Source organism: Amia ocellicauda, chromosome 12, assembly GCF_036373705.1.
Source record: "Amia ocellicauda isolate fAmiCal2 chromosome 12, fAmiCal2.hap1, whole genome shotgun sequence".
In the NCBI taxonomy this organism is placed as follows: Eukaryota; Metazoa; Chordata; class Actinopteri; order Amiiformes; family Amiidae; genus Amia; species Amia ocellicauda.
This window is the reverse complement of record NC_089861.1, coordinates 25283216-25299016: the sequence shown is the minus strand read 5'-3', so window position 1 is coordinate 25299016 and position 15801 is coordinate 25283216. Positions and strand designations below refer to the sequence as shown.

Sequence of the window (15801 nt, the reverse complement as noted above, 5' to 3'; positions counted from 1 at the left end):
TGCTAAGTGCCTATTAATACTGGAGCTACACAAAATAACAGCAAGTTCAGTGTTTCTTCTCAGAGTTCCCCCCTAAACCCTGAGTGCAGTAACAGGAGGCAGATACACTTCACTCAGAGACACCCAGTCACCACAGAGTCACCAGAGAGAGGTTCCCTGGTCTAGCATGCTGCGCAGTGCTGAATAATCACATTAATAGAAGACTGTGTTGGCAGTGGGTACACACCATTATCTCACAGGGCAAAATTGGGCCCTTATTGTGGTATATGTACAACATATAGAATGTATTTGAAAATTATAGTCTGTGTGTGGTCCATGTTCTCAACCTATAAAGTACATATCTGGATTACAGACTAAAATATATTTAAAATACAGCCCATCTATTGTACATAATCAATAACGGGGACCAATTTGGGCAAATATAAGGATCATACATTTCTACCACATATTAAAATATATATTTCTTGCATATGGGATAAGACTTATTTGTAATACACTTTGAGTGGACTAGCTATCCTATTTTTCTATCACACTGTCCCCTCCCAGCCTGCTATACACATGGCTCTGTACAATTCAGTCACTAATTCACAGTTTAGGCAGTATCCCTATTAGTTTGATGTACATATAACCCTATTTCATCTATTTAAAATGTACTGGAAAGCTATAATATAGTGCAGTACAGTACAGCAGGGTCTGCAGCCTTGGTCCTGGAGAGAAACAGAGTACAGTACAACACTGCATTACATAATTTAATCTAAGTATGTAATTTAAGTATTCCAGATGTGGCCCCTGAGTGAAGAATCAGTGCTTGGAGGGGGAAGGCAGTGTCTCCTGGCCTTGGCTCCAGTCCAGCTCTGAGCTCATTCATGTGATCCTAATGGCACAATGACTTGGATGAGCTGAGCGCTGCACTCGGGCCCTGGGGGCCTCTGGGGGCAGGTTCCAGGGTGCAATTAGCTCTGCATTGACAGTAAGAGATTAATTCAATGTAAGAGAGTAACTGAGAGGTCCCTGTTGCACTCCCCCCACTCCCCTCACAAACATCAGTCTGAACCCTTGCCAGTTTACAGAGAACGTTTCTCCCCATTCACCACACCCTCCCGCCCCCCGGCCCTGCCAGCCCTCCTCTCCTCCTCCCGCTCCTCCTCTTCCTCAGGGGGCTGCAGCTGCCGGATGAAGCAATCGAGCATCCGCTGGGCTGACTGGTAGCTGCCCGGACCCCCGTCCACCCCCACCCTGCCTCTGCCCAGGCCTGATCTTACCTCCACCCTGGAGCCCCTGCCCCCTGCGCTGCCCGGGCCCTCCCTCTTGTTGTTCCTCTTCTTCCAGCTGCGGAAGAACTCATCTGTGTCCGAGTCGTCGTCCTCTTCCTCTTCCTCCTCCTCCACACCCCCCCTTCCTGGACGGTGCAGTTCCTGTAGGGCGGCGCTGGTGGTCAGGGGCCCGTGAGTCAGGCCAAGGCTGTAGAGCTGGTTCTGGTGGCTGGAGGCCGAGTGGATCTCCTCCAGGCTGGCAGAGAGAGCCCGGATCGGAGAGGTCAGCTTGTGCGCCAGGCCGTACCCCTCCCCGGACCCGCCCCCACGCTCCCTCTCCGGGGCATCAGTGTGCAGGCTGAACTGGAAGAGGGGCACCTGCAGGGTGTGGGGGGGGCGCCTCCCCTCCTCCGCCCCTGACTCATTCTCCTCCGTCGTCTCGCCCTCCCCGCCTCCCCCTCCCCACCTGACCTCCTTCCTCCCCCTCTTCTGCTGCTGCTTCCAGGGCTGAAAGGCCGTGACCCTGCGCTGACCGCCTGAGCCCCTCCCCCGCCCTGCCTCCTCCTCTTCCTCTGGCACCTTCTCCGACCAGTCCGAATCCCCCTCCTCCGGGACTGGCCCCATCCGGCCCGGCGCTTGGTCCTCCTTCTCCGGTGGGTCCTGGTCCATGAACTGGGTGGGAGGGGGTGTGACAACGGCCAAAGGGAGCAGTGATTGGTCGGGGGCGTCGTCCATTTGGAAGTGCTTCTCCAAGACTTCCTGCAGCAGAGAGGGCACCTGGACACACAGACACACAAACGTGTCAACGCCTCAGAGAACCAAAGAATTTGAAGTGGGTAATTTAACAGGAAGGAGAGATGGATGACTAAACGCTATTCCTAATTATCCATCGTTCCAAAAACCGGGGTTGTTACCATCCCAACTTAATCTGCTCCACGTCCGAGTGGAACTGTGAGTAGTGAGTAATTACTCACTTCACTGGGACTTGTGAAACCCCAGGTGCTCATGGGATATATTTTAAATTATACTTGAGTCTGCAATTCATATATTTATTTGATAGGTTGAAAATAGATCGCAAGGTTAATTCCTACAAGATGTTTTCAAACTACTTTATAGAGTAAAATATATTTTAAATATACATAAAGGGGGTCCAGTTTGCCACATGAATAATATAAGGATCATGCATTTCCACCACATATGAAATATTGCTGCTGGTTTGGTATCTGTGCATCGTATGGAAGGCAGAGGTGATAGGGATGGGTGTGGGCAGGTGGGTGGACATGGGGGTGGGTGAGTCACATCGGGAGTGAGGGGATTCTTACATTAATGGTCTCCAGGGTGCAGATGGTCTTCTGCGCGGTGAGCAGCTGCTCAGTGAGCTCTGAGATGCGCTGATTCAGGCAGTCCTTCTCTCCCTCGAGACTCTGGACCTGCAACCACATCCCAGACACACTGACACACTGACACACTGACTGACTGGCACACTGACTGAGTCACATACTGATTGACTGGCAGACTGACTGACACACTGATTGACTACAGCTCTGGAGGCTGGTAGGGGGAGTGCAGTGAACCCAGCCTGAAGAGGCAGCACTGCACTGATCACAGGTCACTGCACTGCGCTAGTCCCTCACTCACCACAGAGTGTAGTTTCTGCTCCAGGAGGTGATTGGCCTGCTGGGAGCTGGAGTAGCTGTCTTGCAGCCTGGAACACAGAGAGGGAGATGGCAGTTGTATTTTCAACATACAGTGAATGACCCCAGCCCGCCCCCCACCCCCCTACATCCCCCCCCTCACCCCTCCCTCCCTTCCTCTCCCCCCAGTATCTGTACCCCTTCCTCTCCCTCCCTCCCTCCCTGCCCTGTCTCTTTCTCTACCCTCCAAGCCCCGCCCCATGACCTCCTGAACTTGTCCCTCAGGCTCTCCAGCTCCTCTCTGCTCCTCTGTAGTTCTGCCTCCAGCTGCTGTTGGTTGCTCCTGAACTCTGACCCCATCCTCTCTATGCCCATGGTGGCCTGCAGGAGGCTGTGGTGCAACTCCTCATTCTGCTCCTGCAGGAAGCTACACACACATAGACACACAACCACACAATAATCACGTTAAAAATTCCTTGTGTGTGTGTGTGTGTGTGTGTGTGGTGTGTGGTGTGTGTGGAGGGTTGCATACTCCTGTAGATGTGGGGGAGTCGTTTTACTATAAAACAACAAATGTACACAACTGGAACTGTTTCTCTACACACAATCACACATTAAACTGTATAATCGCAGATCGTTCGGGAGATTTGTTTTAACCGGGAGGTGGGTCCAGATCAAAACAAGACATAAAGCACACGCATACAAAAATAAGCACACACAAACAAAACATTGACTTATCAATGTTTAAATACACACAGTACGAATGATTATTAAACTAAGATAAATGTTCTTTATTTTTAGAACAGTAAAATTACTACTTTTTACTTTAAAGTAAGGCACTCACTTGCTTTTTCACACAGTATGAAGTGAAGACCATTTATTCAGTACAAAGAAAAAAGTGGACTGAGCACCGCTACACCAGTGTATTCAGTATTTAATTAAACAATACCTCATCTCACTGTGCTAATCTGCCATGGCACAGATCAGTGTTGAAACAGGTCTTAAATGCTTCACAAAGTGCAAATGCTGTGCGCTTGCATTTCCTATGCAAGGGATTCCCTGACTTCATTAAAAATCTCTTCTTCATCTTCTTCCTCCGCAATCAACACGATTATAAATCTTTCACAATCAATAATTTGCCCAGTAATATGTATTAATAAAATAAATGTATTAGAACAATTCAGAATATGCTAGTGCATTTTCTTTTATATATTTGAATAGGGAAAAAATGGCTTGTAAAAAAGTGGCTGGTAAAATTGCACATCCACCAGTCATTGTGGGTGTGTTAATTTAAAAAGTAAATTTCCCAACCCTGTACCTCCTCTTCCTCCTCATCTGTTGATGATTCAGTGGGGTTTTCCCAAAATGATGACATTTATTTTTACTTTTAACCGTAAAATATAGTTCTGTAATTGTATTGTTGTTTTGTGCAAAATGGAATCTCCACCTTTCGACGCTTGGGAGACGCGTTGGTGTGGCACTGTCTGCGGCGTGTCAAGTTTGAAGCGACGTGACACGCTGGTGTGTGCCAGGCTTTACACACACACACACACACACACACACACACTCACAAAACACAGTGAGCTGTCTCTGCATCTGGGACTCTCACATGCGGGTCTTGTGCTAATGGCAGTGACTTCTATGCAGTCTTTACAATGTAATGAACAAACACACAAATTGAGTAAATTAACAAATTAAATACATGGACTTACTGAACTCTGTCGACATCAGAGACCAGGTCCTGCCCCCCAGAGAGAGAGAGAGGGAGAGAGAGAGAGAGAGAGATTGATTGATTTTCTGTTTTAAATTACACGTGTTCCAGAAATAGCCATTGATCGCAGAACTGTGCCAGGCAATACAGAACTGTGCCGGGCAATGTGATCAGGGCTGAGGGACATGTGCGAGTTTGTGTGAGTGTGAGTCTGGTGTGTCCGGTCTGTGTGTGTGTGTTTGTGTGGTGTCTGTGTGTGTGTGCATGTATGCACGTGTGACCGAGTGTGCGTGTGTGAGAGTCACTGTTTGAGTTTGAGTTTGTTGTGTTTCAACTCACTCACAGATACAGCAAATCTAACAGAACAGGCTATAGATAAATATAGACATAAGCAGACATTCTCATTATGCTTGTTTCAGATCTTTCACACTTCCTATTTACAGAGACTGGACCAATCAAGGTCCCTTCTCATCACAGTCTTGATTGCTCTGTGCCGCGACCACGCGTGTGCATTGCATGAGAGCTATGAAATGTGTAAGGAAGTGAAAATTCCCACCCCTCCATGAAGATATTGAGCACAGCACTGATGCAAGATTGCCCCAGAAAATACCTATTATGTATCCATTATAACCGTACCTATTATAAATGTTCGTATTATGACCCAAAATGTGCACCTGTTGTGGCCCCTTAAACAGGGCTGTGCTGCTCTGGCGGCCCCCCTGCCATACAGCGCCAGGCCGCTCATGGTGCTTGGTGCTCGGGCTGGTGGTCCATGCATCATCCATGTTTCGGGACGAGTCTGACCGACTGGAGGGGTAGTCCTGGGAGCCTGGGGTAGAGGGGCAGGAGGAGGCAGCGGCAGAGGGGATGATATGGGGAAGGGGGTCCTTGTGGCTGCACTGGTGGTGCGGGTGCTTGGGGTATTGGGGGTGTTGGTGGTGGCTCCTCTCAGGCTGCCCTCCACCCCCCCCACCTGGGTGTCTTGACAGGCGTGGACTGAGCTCCGGGCTGGTGCTGGCGTCGGTCAGCCTGCTGCTGGAGCTGCCTAACTGTGCCTGACCCGGGCTGCGGCGCCTGGGGGAGGACGAGCTGTTCTCGGGGCTGGTGCTGGCGTCGGTGTGTTGGCTCTGCTTGCTGTGCCTCAGGGGGCAGGGGGACGTGGCAGCAGAGGAGTGTCCAGCTGAGCGGCGGTTGCTGCTGGACCCCAGGGAGATGCGGTCTGGGCTGCTGGGCCGGTTCCTCCGCGGCTCCTCTCCCGCCCGCCTGCCCTCGCCCTTCCTCTCTCCTCCTCCTCCTCCTGCCGCCTTAGTGGGGGTGGTGCCAGTGGCAGGAGGGGGCGTGAGGCCCAGGGAGCTGAGGCGCGAGGGGCTGAGGACCTGGCGGGTGATCTCGTTCAGGAAGGCCGAGAACTTGAGCTTCTCCTGCACGAAGCTCTCCCGGGCATCCCGCTCTCCCCCGCCTCCCTTCTCCTTTCCCTCCGCAGCCTTGCCTTGCCCCAACCCCCCTACTCCTCCTGCCTCCCCTTTCTCTGCCTCCCTGCCTCGACTCGAAATCACCTCCATGGACCGGGCTTTCCGGAAGCCTCCCTGGGCCAGCTTGTCCCTCCCTCCTCCTCTCCCCCCACCACTGTTTTTCAGGATGCCCTTACTGGGCAGCAGGGTGGTAGACTGGGCCTTCTTGGGCTGGCAGGGCCCCAGCAGCACCTCCGCAGTGTCCTGGAATGCCAGGCTGCGCTCCAGGCTGGCGGTCTTGTAGAGGCGGCCGTCTCCCCTCGGCACGGCCCCCGCCTCCTCCTCCTCCTCCCCATCTGTGCCGGGGAGCAGCAGCCGCTCCACGCTCCTGCTCTGGCCGCGCCGCAGCTTGGGGAAGGGGCAGGTCCGAGGGGGAGGGGGCGGGGCCTGCTGAGAGAGCCTGCTGTTATGTCGCCCTTCCACTGCATCTTCGATGTCTTCTTCTTCTTCCTCCTCCTCCCCTCCATAGCTGTGGTGGGGGATGTCGATGCAGGATTGGGTGTGCCGGGTCTGGTATAGCCCGTGCTGCCCCCCGCCCCCGCCTCCGCCACCTCGGCCCAAGAGGAAGGCCTCGTTGTCAATGCTGGCCTCTGAGGACCAGGAGGAGGAGGCGGAGGAGGAGGAGGAGGAAGATGAGGAGGAGGAGCTAGAGGAGGCAGCGTGTGGGTGGGGAGCGGCGCTGCCCTGCTGGTGGGGGTGGTGGTGGTGGTGGTGCAGATGGTTGGCTTGGTGCTGGCTGTGGTGTGGCTGGCGGTGCCTGCTAGTGGTGCCATCGCCGGGGGAGTGGGTGAAACTGGCACTGCAGGAAGGAAGGAGGGGGAGAGGGAGGGAGAGACACAGTGAGAAGGAGAAAACATAGACAGTCTACCAGTAGTGGGCCAGCTCTGTAGCTAGAGCTAGTTCTAGTCTATAGGTTTATTAGGATCATCATCAAACACATCATCACTTAACTATTAAATCAATCATATTGATCACTGAACACTGTATTAAATCCAACCACTCTCTGAATACTGAATCAATCATATAAATCAGTGAATACTAAATCAATCCTAATCGTCTATCACAGTGTACTTGTATAATTATGCTGTTTTCTTGTTTTGCTTTCTTTGCTTTCCTGATTGGTATGAATCCATCCTTTTGCCTCTAAGGCTTTCTGCGTCTGATCTCATTCATGCATCATTCTACCCCAAAGGCGTCTGCAGGTTTGTACTTGCCCTGGCCCACTCACCGTTGGCTCTCTTTGGCTTCCGTCCAGTGCTGGGGCTGGTGAGGGTGGTGGTGGTGGGAGTGAGAGTGGGGGTGTGAGTAGGGCTCCCTCAGGTCCATCTCGCTGCGTGTCCCCGCCCGCCCCTCACCTCCTAGCCGGGGGTCACGCAGGTCCAGGTCGCTGTGGGTGGACACCACCCGTCCTTGATGCAGCTGGACCGGGCTGAAAAACTTCTCCATCACCTTCAGCTTGCCAGCAGGCAGCTCTGGCCCTCCCCGCACCCACGCCCCACCCTGGGCCACACAGCAGCAGGAAGAGGGCGAAGGGCAGGTGTTCACGAGCAAGGGAGGGGCTGCGTGGCAACACAAGCCCCTGGCCAATTCCCGGTCCTTGTCCTCCGTCCCGTATTCTTGCACTGTGTCCGCGGACCACCCCTCCTGCTCCTCTCTGTGGTGGCGGTGGCAACGTGGTGAGCTATAGGACGCCCTCTGCCCCGCGATGGTGGAGGTCATGCCTCTGAGGCCGGAGGGAGGGGGTTGTCCTGCAGGGAGCCAGGGTTACAACACAGACATGGACTACAGTGCTTTCAGAAATTTTTCCTTGTCTCTCTGTTCACTTCTTCAAGATCTCCACTATTTCACTAATAGTGCAATAACACAGTTTCAACTAGTGACAAACAGAATGTATCTAAACCAAACAATACATGCATTCATAAAAACAATAAACATATCAAGTATAATTTTATAATTAGGAAAAATACATCTGTATCACATTATTATTACTAGGAGTAATAGTAAAGGTAGTAGTATCTGTTGTATTATTAGTAGTAGTTCTAGTGGTTGTTGAATTTGTATTATCACTACTACTAGAAGCAACAGTGGTGGTTGTAGTCATTGTAGTTATAATTTAATCATGTATATGATTTAATTATTAATGTAAAGAAATTACTATATTTTAAAATTATCTATAACAGGTTTACTAACTGTTGTATTATTGAAGATAACTCATGTTTATATACAGACAATAGATTTGAGATCAGGGTAACACTGAGGTGACATTTTCCCCAACAAAAGTTTAACAATTTGTCCCTAAAGTAAGTGCAATAGAGCACAATTTGAACAAGGACAGATATAGCGACCTTCCTGCATGGAGTAGCTACATTTTAAATAAAACATTTTTTTTGTTTTTATTTATTTATGTAGTTAGTTTTAAAGTTTGCTCACTCTCTCTCTCACTCATTCACCCACTATATGACAAAGATACATGTATTCATTAGCATAATGTAACAGTAAAAAAGTACTTACCTTTTTCATGATACAAGAGCAGAAATGTCAGCACCAGAACTCAAAGTAAATACAAATTAACAAAAACAATTACACTTATTACGGACGGGCAGGTTATGCCACAAAAAAAAGCGTCCAACTTCCCTTCTCACTTCTCTCTCTGAAAATATCCCAGTACTTAAATTACTAAACCATCTCTCTCTCTCTCTCTCTCTCTCTCTCTCTCTCTCTCTCTCTCTCTCTCTCATCAGCTCATTATCTCTGCGCGGCAGAGCGTGAAGATCAAATGCCAGCCCGCAAGCTGCCATCAAATGGTGTTACCTCCCTCTATCCTGTGCTATATAGCATACTACACTGGGCAGGGATATTCAATACCACACCATACTGTACCACTGCATACTCTACTGTTCTATACTATTAATTTACATCCCGTGCAACACATTAAATAACCCATTTAACTGTGCCATTCTACCTCCTGTTTATAGAATTCTGCAGTGTGTGGGAGCATTGCATACCACTGGCGATGCAGTTCAGCGCCACCCCAGCCCTGCGACCCCTTCTTGCGTAATGCTGCACATTTCAGATGTTCAGGCTGAAGGGGGACACTTCGCATACAAACTATCAATGCCACTGAGATTCTCTAGGCTGTAACGGATTCAAATTATACAAGTTATTTTCTAATATGGACGGGAGTTATTCTAATATAACTGGGGGGAGGGGTCCTTTTTCCGAACACCCTGTAATACAATAATTTATCAATTACACATGGTGGCCTCTTAAACTATAGTCTCACTACCCACCCCCAAACACGCATGAAGTGTGTTATTGAGGGCAGGGCCACGCTGTACGGAACATTTCTAACTACATCAGTGACTGCCAGTGGAGGACTTATCGACCAGCATAGTGCTTTGCAATCAATGACGCAAATGGAGACAGACTGGGTGAGAATTGGATCGACTTCCAATGGAGGATGGGGTGAAGAGAGAGAGGTAGAGAGGAGGGAGGGTGGAAGGGGGACATGGGAAAAGGGAGAGAGCAGAGGGAGGGAGCATGACTGCCAACCTTGGGTCCCACACCTGATCAATTTCAGCATAGAAATCAAGATTGTGGTGGCTGTTTACCACAACTGATGGCAGTACCCTGATCTTGATTTATTTATGGCCCATCACATCTGGACACGTTCCATCCGTCCTGAACGACCCCGAGCGAGGCTGTGGCCCTCCGGCTCATTGCATAACAGCGCTGTGCTGCGCTTCATAACATTGGCAATCGATATCAGCACCCCGCTGCCTCCGGTCCAGCCAGAACAGAGAGTGGAAAGTACCCAAAGCCCAGCAGACATGTGTCGCTGCACGGACACCGCTCCCAAGATGAAGAGACACACAGATGTACACAGGTATAGATGGACACACAGAGCGAAATAACAGTACTACTGGGAATTTGCATTACACTGTTTAAACCTCACTGTCTGTGCAAAAGTTTTAGGCAGGTGTGGAAAAATCCTGTAAAGTAAGAATGCTGTAAAAAATTTACGTTAATAGATTATATTTATCACTTAACTAAATGCAAAGTAAGTGACCAGAAGAAAAATCTACATCAAATCCATATTTGGTGTGACCACCCTTTGCCTTCAAAACAGCATCAGTTCTTCTAGGTACACTTGCACACAGTTTTTGAAGGGACTCGGCAGGCAGGTTGGCCCAAACATCTTGGAGAACTAACCACAGTTCTTCTGTGGATTTAGGCAGCCTCAGTTGCTTCTCTTTCTTCATGTAATTCCAGACAGACTCTGATGTTGAGGGGGCCATACCATCACTTCCAGGACTCCTTGTTCTTCTTTATGTTGAAGATAGTTCTTAATGACTTTCTCTGTATGTTTGGGGTCGTTGTCATGCTGCCGAATAAATTTGGGGCCAATCAGTTGCCTCCCTGATGGTATTGCATGATGGATAAGTATCTGCCTGTACTTCTCAGTCAGTCCAGAGCACCTGCTGCCATTTTTCTGCACCCCAGTTCCTGTGTTTCCGTGCACAGTTGAGTCGCTTGGCCTTGTTGCCACGTGGCCACGTCTTCTATGAAGGCCACTTCTGACCAGACTTCTCCGGACAGTAGATGGTGTACTAGGGTCCCACTGTTTTCTGCCAATTCTGAGCTGATGGCACTGCTGGACATCTTCCGATTGCGAAGGGAAGTCAGCATGATGTGTCTTTCATCTGCTGCAGTAAGTTTCCTTGGCCGACCTCTGCGTCTAGTCCTCAATGTTACCCGTTTCTTTGTGCTTCTTCAAAAGAGCTTGGACAGCACATCTGGAAACCCCTGTCTGCCTTCAAATGTCTGCCTGGGAGAGACCTTGCTGATGCAGTAGAACTACCTTGTGTCTTGTTGCTGTCCAGTCTTGCCATGGTGTATGACTTTTGACAGTAAACATTGTTTCAGTTAATGATTGTGTTTCAACCTACATATTGAATTGATGATCATTAGCACCTGTTTGGTATAATTGTTTAATCATACACTTGACTATATGCCTACAAAATCCCTGATTTAGAAAGTGTACCTAGAAGAATTTATGCCGTTTTGAAGGCAAAGGCTGGTCACACCAAATATGCAATTGATTTAGATTCTTCTTCCGTTCACTCAGTTTGCATTTAGTTAATTGATAAATATAATCTATTAACATGTCTATTTTTGAAAGCATTCTTACTTTACAGTATTTGTTCACACCTGCCTAAAACTTTTGCACAGTATACTCTACCCAAGAAGTGGTGCATCAATCCCTTAAGTATAATAATCTAAACATTACTTTTCGCGGACATGCGTGGAGGTACTTTTGTGCAAATCCATTAAACACAAAGTTCTGAAGAGGAAATTTAACCAGTAGCTTGAACTAGGTCTTTGTATGCGATGGGGATGCTGTTTGAGAGGATATCTCCATCACCCCCTGGTGGAAAGTAGGGGAGTGCACAGCAGAGGAGTTAGTGAATGACTGCTAGCACATTAAAGAGCAGACAAACTGTCCCTACCAAGAGTTCACTGCAGTATGAGAGAGGAAGGCATTATGTCCACACACACATTATTCCAACAATAAAACTGTTTTATTGGAATTACTCAATTTGCAGGAACCATTCTGCAAACATCAGGACAAGGTACAAAACATACATGAAAAAAAAAAAACTAAAATCCTTAAACTTCACAATACACATACATACATACACACACAAACACACACACCACTCACTGTCACACCCCCAACACATTCATACATTCACTCACACACCTCTATACACACACAACAGTCAGGAACACTGGCAGTGACGAAACCCAAGTCCTCATCTGCAGGATGTCAATGGGACAGTCAAATCCAGCCCGGTTGCACTTATTCAACCATCTCCCCCGACCCCCCAAAAAATCAGTCTCTCTTTTCTTTCATTTCTCTCTCCCCCTCCCCTGACAGGTGTCGTTCTGGGTCCCGTGTGTGGCTCGGGTGCGCCCAGGAGCTCCCATAGAAGTTCTTGTCATTGAATTGTCGTCATCTTGGGGAGGAAGGGGAGACGGGAAGGGGTTCACTCCACCACCAAGTCAAAATTCTCTGCTTCTTCAAACTCCGCGTTCATCTGGGCTGCCAAATGGTCCAGCTCGGACAACTGCAGGGAAAGAGAGAGGGGGGAGGCAGGGAGAGGAGGCAAAGACATGGAGAAATTAAATAAAATTAGCAAGAGAGAAAAGGTTGACAATTATTAGAATTATCATAATTATTCCCTTCTTCTTTCACCTTGATCTGCTGCACTTTCTTCCTTCTCTTCGTCTTCTTCACCAGGGCCACGCCAGGGATGTGGTGGTCCTGCTCGGGGGAGGGCAGGGAGAAGGAGGGGGCAGCGGCGGAGCTGTGGCCCAGCAGCGTGACCGAACCAGCAGAGGCCCAGGATGACTCCCCCGCCTGCCTGTGCAGCTTGGGAGAGGAGGAGGAGGAGAGGGCGGCGATGGCGGCTGGCGGACAGCGGCGTCCTTCTGGAGACAGAAGCCCTCGGAAGCCAAACAGGGAGGAACGGCGACTGGGGGAGGAGGAGGAGGTGGGGGGCGGTTCAGGGTCTGCGAGGGGGGGGCGCCCTGGGGAGCCCAAGAAAGACCCCTCGAAGGAAGGGTCGCTCACTCTGCTGTAGGAGCGGCGCACTTTCTGGGACCACTGCAGGTCTCTGGGGTCGGCCTGGGCCGGCGGGGGGCTCGTCTCTGGTGGAGGGGGCTGGATGGGGGCCAGGATGGGTGACAGCAGCTGGGGTTTTGGAGGCTGGGACTGGGACGGGCGTCGGCGATGGGTCGATGAAGGGGTGGTGGGCCGGGCCTTTCGGGCATGCTCCTTCCCCGCCGAGACGCGCTTGACGTTCTCCTTGTCTGCGTCGGAGGGCGAGAGGGCGGCCTGGGAGAGGGAGAGCAAAATGGACAAGGGCATGAGCAAAGGGATCAATAAATGAATAACTGAAAGAATGGATAAAAGAACAAACAAGTGATGGACTGAATAAATCAATGTGCGAATGGATACATGACCAGATGAAGGAATTATTAAACAATTGAAGGTCTGAATAAATACATTGATAAATAAATGAGGTAGTGAATATATGATTACATAAACACAACACAGACATCATTTAATCACCATGCACAGAAAATCACCATGAAGCATATTAATCCGCACAGACATTATCGATACTGTAGTGGGACCAACATCAAAGCGCAGTCAGGCCTTACACACACATTTTTTGGTGTGTTTAGCATTGAGATTTCTTGCAACCGGCAGCTTTCAGCAGGTAGGTAACATTATCGATGTAGACAAGTCTGGTTAAGTACAGATAAACATCAAAAATGTGACTTACATAGATGTGCACTTTCAAATAAACAGTATAATGTTGAAATGTGCATTCTGCTTTTGTGTCTTCATGGTGAGGTTTAGTTTGTGTGCAATTAGGTTTTTATTTATTTACATTGTAAAAAATCATGTAAAATCTCTAATTTCTCCAGCACCCCCATTGCAAATTCAAGACACCGGGTGACAGAGCCAACTGTAGCAGCTCTACTGCTGTGCAACACTTTGAGAAGCACCCCTACTCTCCATAGTTAAGACATTTCTTAAAACTCACCTTTTTTAAAAAGCTTTTAAGGGTCTCTGTTAGTTAGGTTTTTTTTTTTTTTTTTTTTAACTCTTGAGTTGCTACTGCTGTGTTGCCTGTTTGAGCTTGTCTGTTTTCAGTGACTTCACTTGCCACGTTCTGGGTATGAGAAGAGTGCGTTATGAATAAAATGTATTATTGGCTGATTATTACATTATTTTAGTTGAGGAGTTAAAGAAACAGTGGCGTAGCTTGCGAGATGCATACCAGTGCAAGAAACTGGAAAGGTTGTGTACTTGTTGTGTAGTTGTGCGGTTTTAACGGATCCAATGGGTAACGTCCTTGGACAACTGTTTGGATGATTAGACTACAAATGTCATGTTGGATCCAGTGGCAACGGCCTTAAGTTTAAAACAGGGCATAAGCATAAGCAATTGTTCATTAATTAACTTGTCAGCAATAGCACAGTATAGTTTTCTGAAAGATGTATGATTGTCATTAGAGCAGTAGAAGTTCAAACAGCCGCACATCCCTAGTTAGGGATGAGCTGGTTCATGTCAATAGGAAACTCCTTAGTTACCGCACACGCTGCTTAATAATCGGATGGAAAAATCAGATCAGTTGAGCCCGATCTTGATCTGCTTGTACAAAACCTTTTCAAGATCCTGATCCAATGAGACCGGCTCCGGTCCTGCTTTCTGATCCTGTTAGTACATCGAACTCCTGGACACACAGGCACCCAATGAGTAGCTCAATTAAGCAGGTTAACGATCTGAGTGAAATGAACAAAACAAATATCCAGGAGGATTAGGGGAGGGGTGAGGGGAGTGGGGATGCACTTACTCTGGGGCTGCGGCGGAGTGCTGGAGGGGGGTCCGGCACCTGAGAGAGGGGGGGAGACAGTAGGAGAGAGAAAAGTTAATGCAAATCCAGCCATCAGGACTCGACAGCCTGACGCACTAACTGGAGCAGGGGTGCGGGGGGAGAGCAGGCAGCCCTGGTCAGTGAGCACGGCCTGTCGCAGGGACTCGCACTGACCTGCGTCTTCCTCGGCACGATCTTCCTCACTGTGATGGACCTCTTCACTCCAGCAGGAGGAACCTGTTCACAGGACAGACACACAGGACACTATGAACTAGATCAGCAGATTAGGGGGAGCTCAGAGAGCAGCCTTGTAGTGCTATTCTAGACTGTACCAAAGTGCTGTGTTACACCGTGCTGTACTGCACTGTAGTGCTACACTGTACTATTGTGATACACTGTGATGTAACAGTGCTGTACAATTGTGCTACACTATACTGTATTAAAGTGCTGATACATTGTGTTCTACCATCACTATACTATTGTGCTACACTGTGCTGCACCAAAGTGCTGTGTTACACTGTGCTATACCATAGTGCTACACTGTGCTGTATTATAGTGCTGTACTATACGACCACCACCCTCCCAGACCCCCCATCCAGTGTCTCACTCACAGGCGTGGCTGAAGTCTTCATCTGGGGGTTGGACAGCCTGCCCGACCGGCGGGTGCCTGAGGAACGCGGCTCTAGAACAGTCAAGAACCGGGCGGGTTTACACAGCGGAAGCGCAGACCGAGCTCAGTTCAATTCCGATTGCATTTAAAAAGCTGTAACTGAGACAGTTTCCACACTGTTGCACAAGCATCCACCCATCTCTCGCTCTTCACACGACACACAAACTACAGGGCTGAACACAGCGGTGTTACAGCCGACACTAATTATTCACAGACCCTGAAGACGACCGCGTCCCATGTTTTACAAAGACAAGAGCAAATCATCAGAAATAAACAAGAAGGCGCAGATACACACCTCGGTCGTCCTGGATGGCATGTCGCAGGCCGGCTGAGACGCGCCGTTCAGCCATGTCGGTCATGTGCTACAGCCGTGTCCACCAAGATGGGAATCCACTGTTGCGGACGAAACCGCCACCCAAATCGCAGATTTTCGCCAGATGCGTGTGTTACAGAAAATTTTATATGACTAATTTATATATAATAGTTATATATAACTATATTTAATATAAGGGAAACAAAAATACTCGAAAATGATTCAAGCTCGCCGTCTGTCTCTCTACCAGCGCGGC

General features: G+C 49.0%; 2 protein-coding genes across 2 annotated transcripts; both read right to left on the bottom strand.

Moving 5' to 3' along the window:
* Positions 1-1064: 1064 nt before the first annotated feature.
* LOC136764030 (uncharacterized) lies at positions 1065-8739 on the bottom strand. Its single transcript, XM_066717862.1, has 8 exons — positions 8621-8739; positions 7338-7857; positions 5273-6908; positions 4600-4628; positions 3153-3314; positions 2892-2958; positions 2576-2683; positions 1065-2030 (listed from the first exon to the last, which is right to left on the bottom strand). Exons 2-8 carry the CDS (start codon positions 7826-7828, stop codon positions 1065-1067), a joined length of 3459 nt encoding a protein of 1152 aa, XP_066573959.1. The 5' UTR covers positions 7829-7857; positions 8621-8739.
* A 2930-nt stretch (positions 8740-11669) lies between these two features.
* On the bottom strand, positions 11670-15801 carry cdca5 (cell division cycle associated 5). Its single transcript, XM_066718960.1, has 6 exons — positions 15528-15801; positions 15174-15244; positions 14737-14799; positions 14542-14580; positions 12369-13010; positions 11670-12240 (listed from the first exon to the last, which is right to left on the bottom strand). The coding sequence occupies exons 1-6, from the start codon at positions 15589-15591 to the stop codon at positions 12160-12162; spliced, it is 960 nt and encodes a 319-aa protein (XP_066575057.1). The 5' UTR covers positions 15592-15801; the 3' UTR covers positions 11670-12159.

Coding starts and splice junctions, on each gene's coding strand:
- LOC136764030 (XM_066717862.1), bottom strand. CDS start 7,828: ATGACCTCCACCATCGCGGGGCAGAGGGCGTCCTATAGCTCACCACGT. Junction 2,684..2,891: donor AGCAGAAACTACACTCTGTG/GTGAGTGAGGGA, acceptor ATGTGGTTGCAG/GTCCAGAGTCTCGAGGGAGA. Junction 2,031..2,575: donor GCACCCTGGAGACCATTAAT/GTAAGAATCCCC, acceptor CTGTGTGTCCAG/GTGCCCTCTCTGCTGCAGGA.
- cdca5 (XM_066718960.1), bottom strand. CDS start 15,591: ATGACCGACATGGCTGAACGGCGCGTCTCAGCCGGCCTGCGACATGCC. Junction 15,245..15,527: donor TGCCATCCAGGACGACCGAG/GTGTGTATCTGC, acceptor TGACTGTTCTAG/AGCCGCGTTCCTCAGGCACC. Junction 13,011..14,541: donor CACTCCGCCGCAGCCCCAGA/GTAAGTGCATCC, acceptor TCCCTCTCCCAG/GCCGCCCTCTCGCCCTCCGA.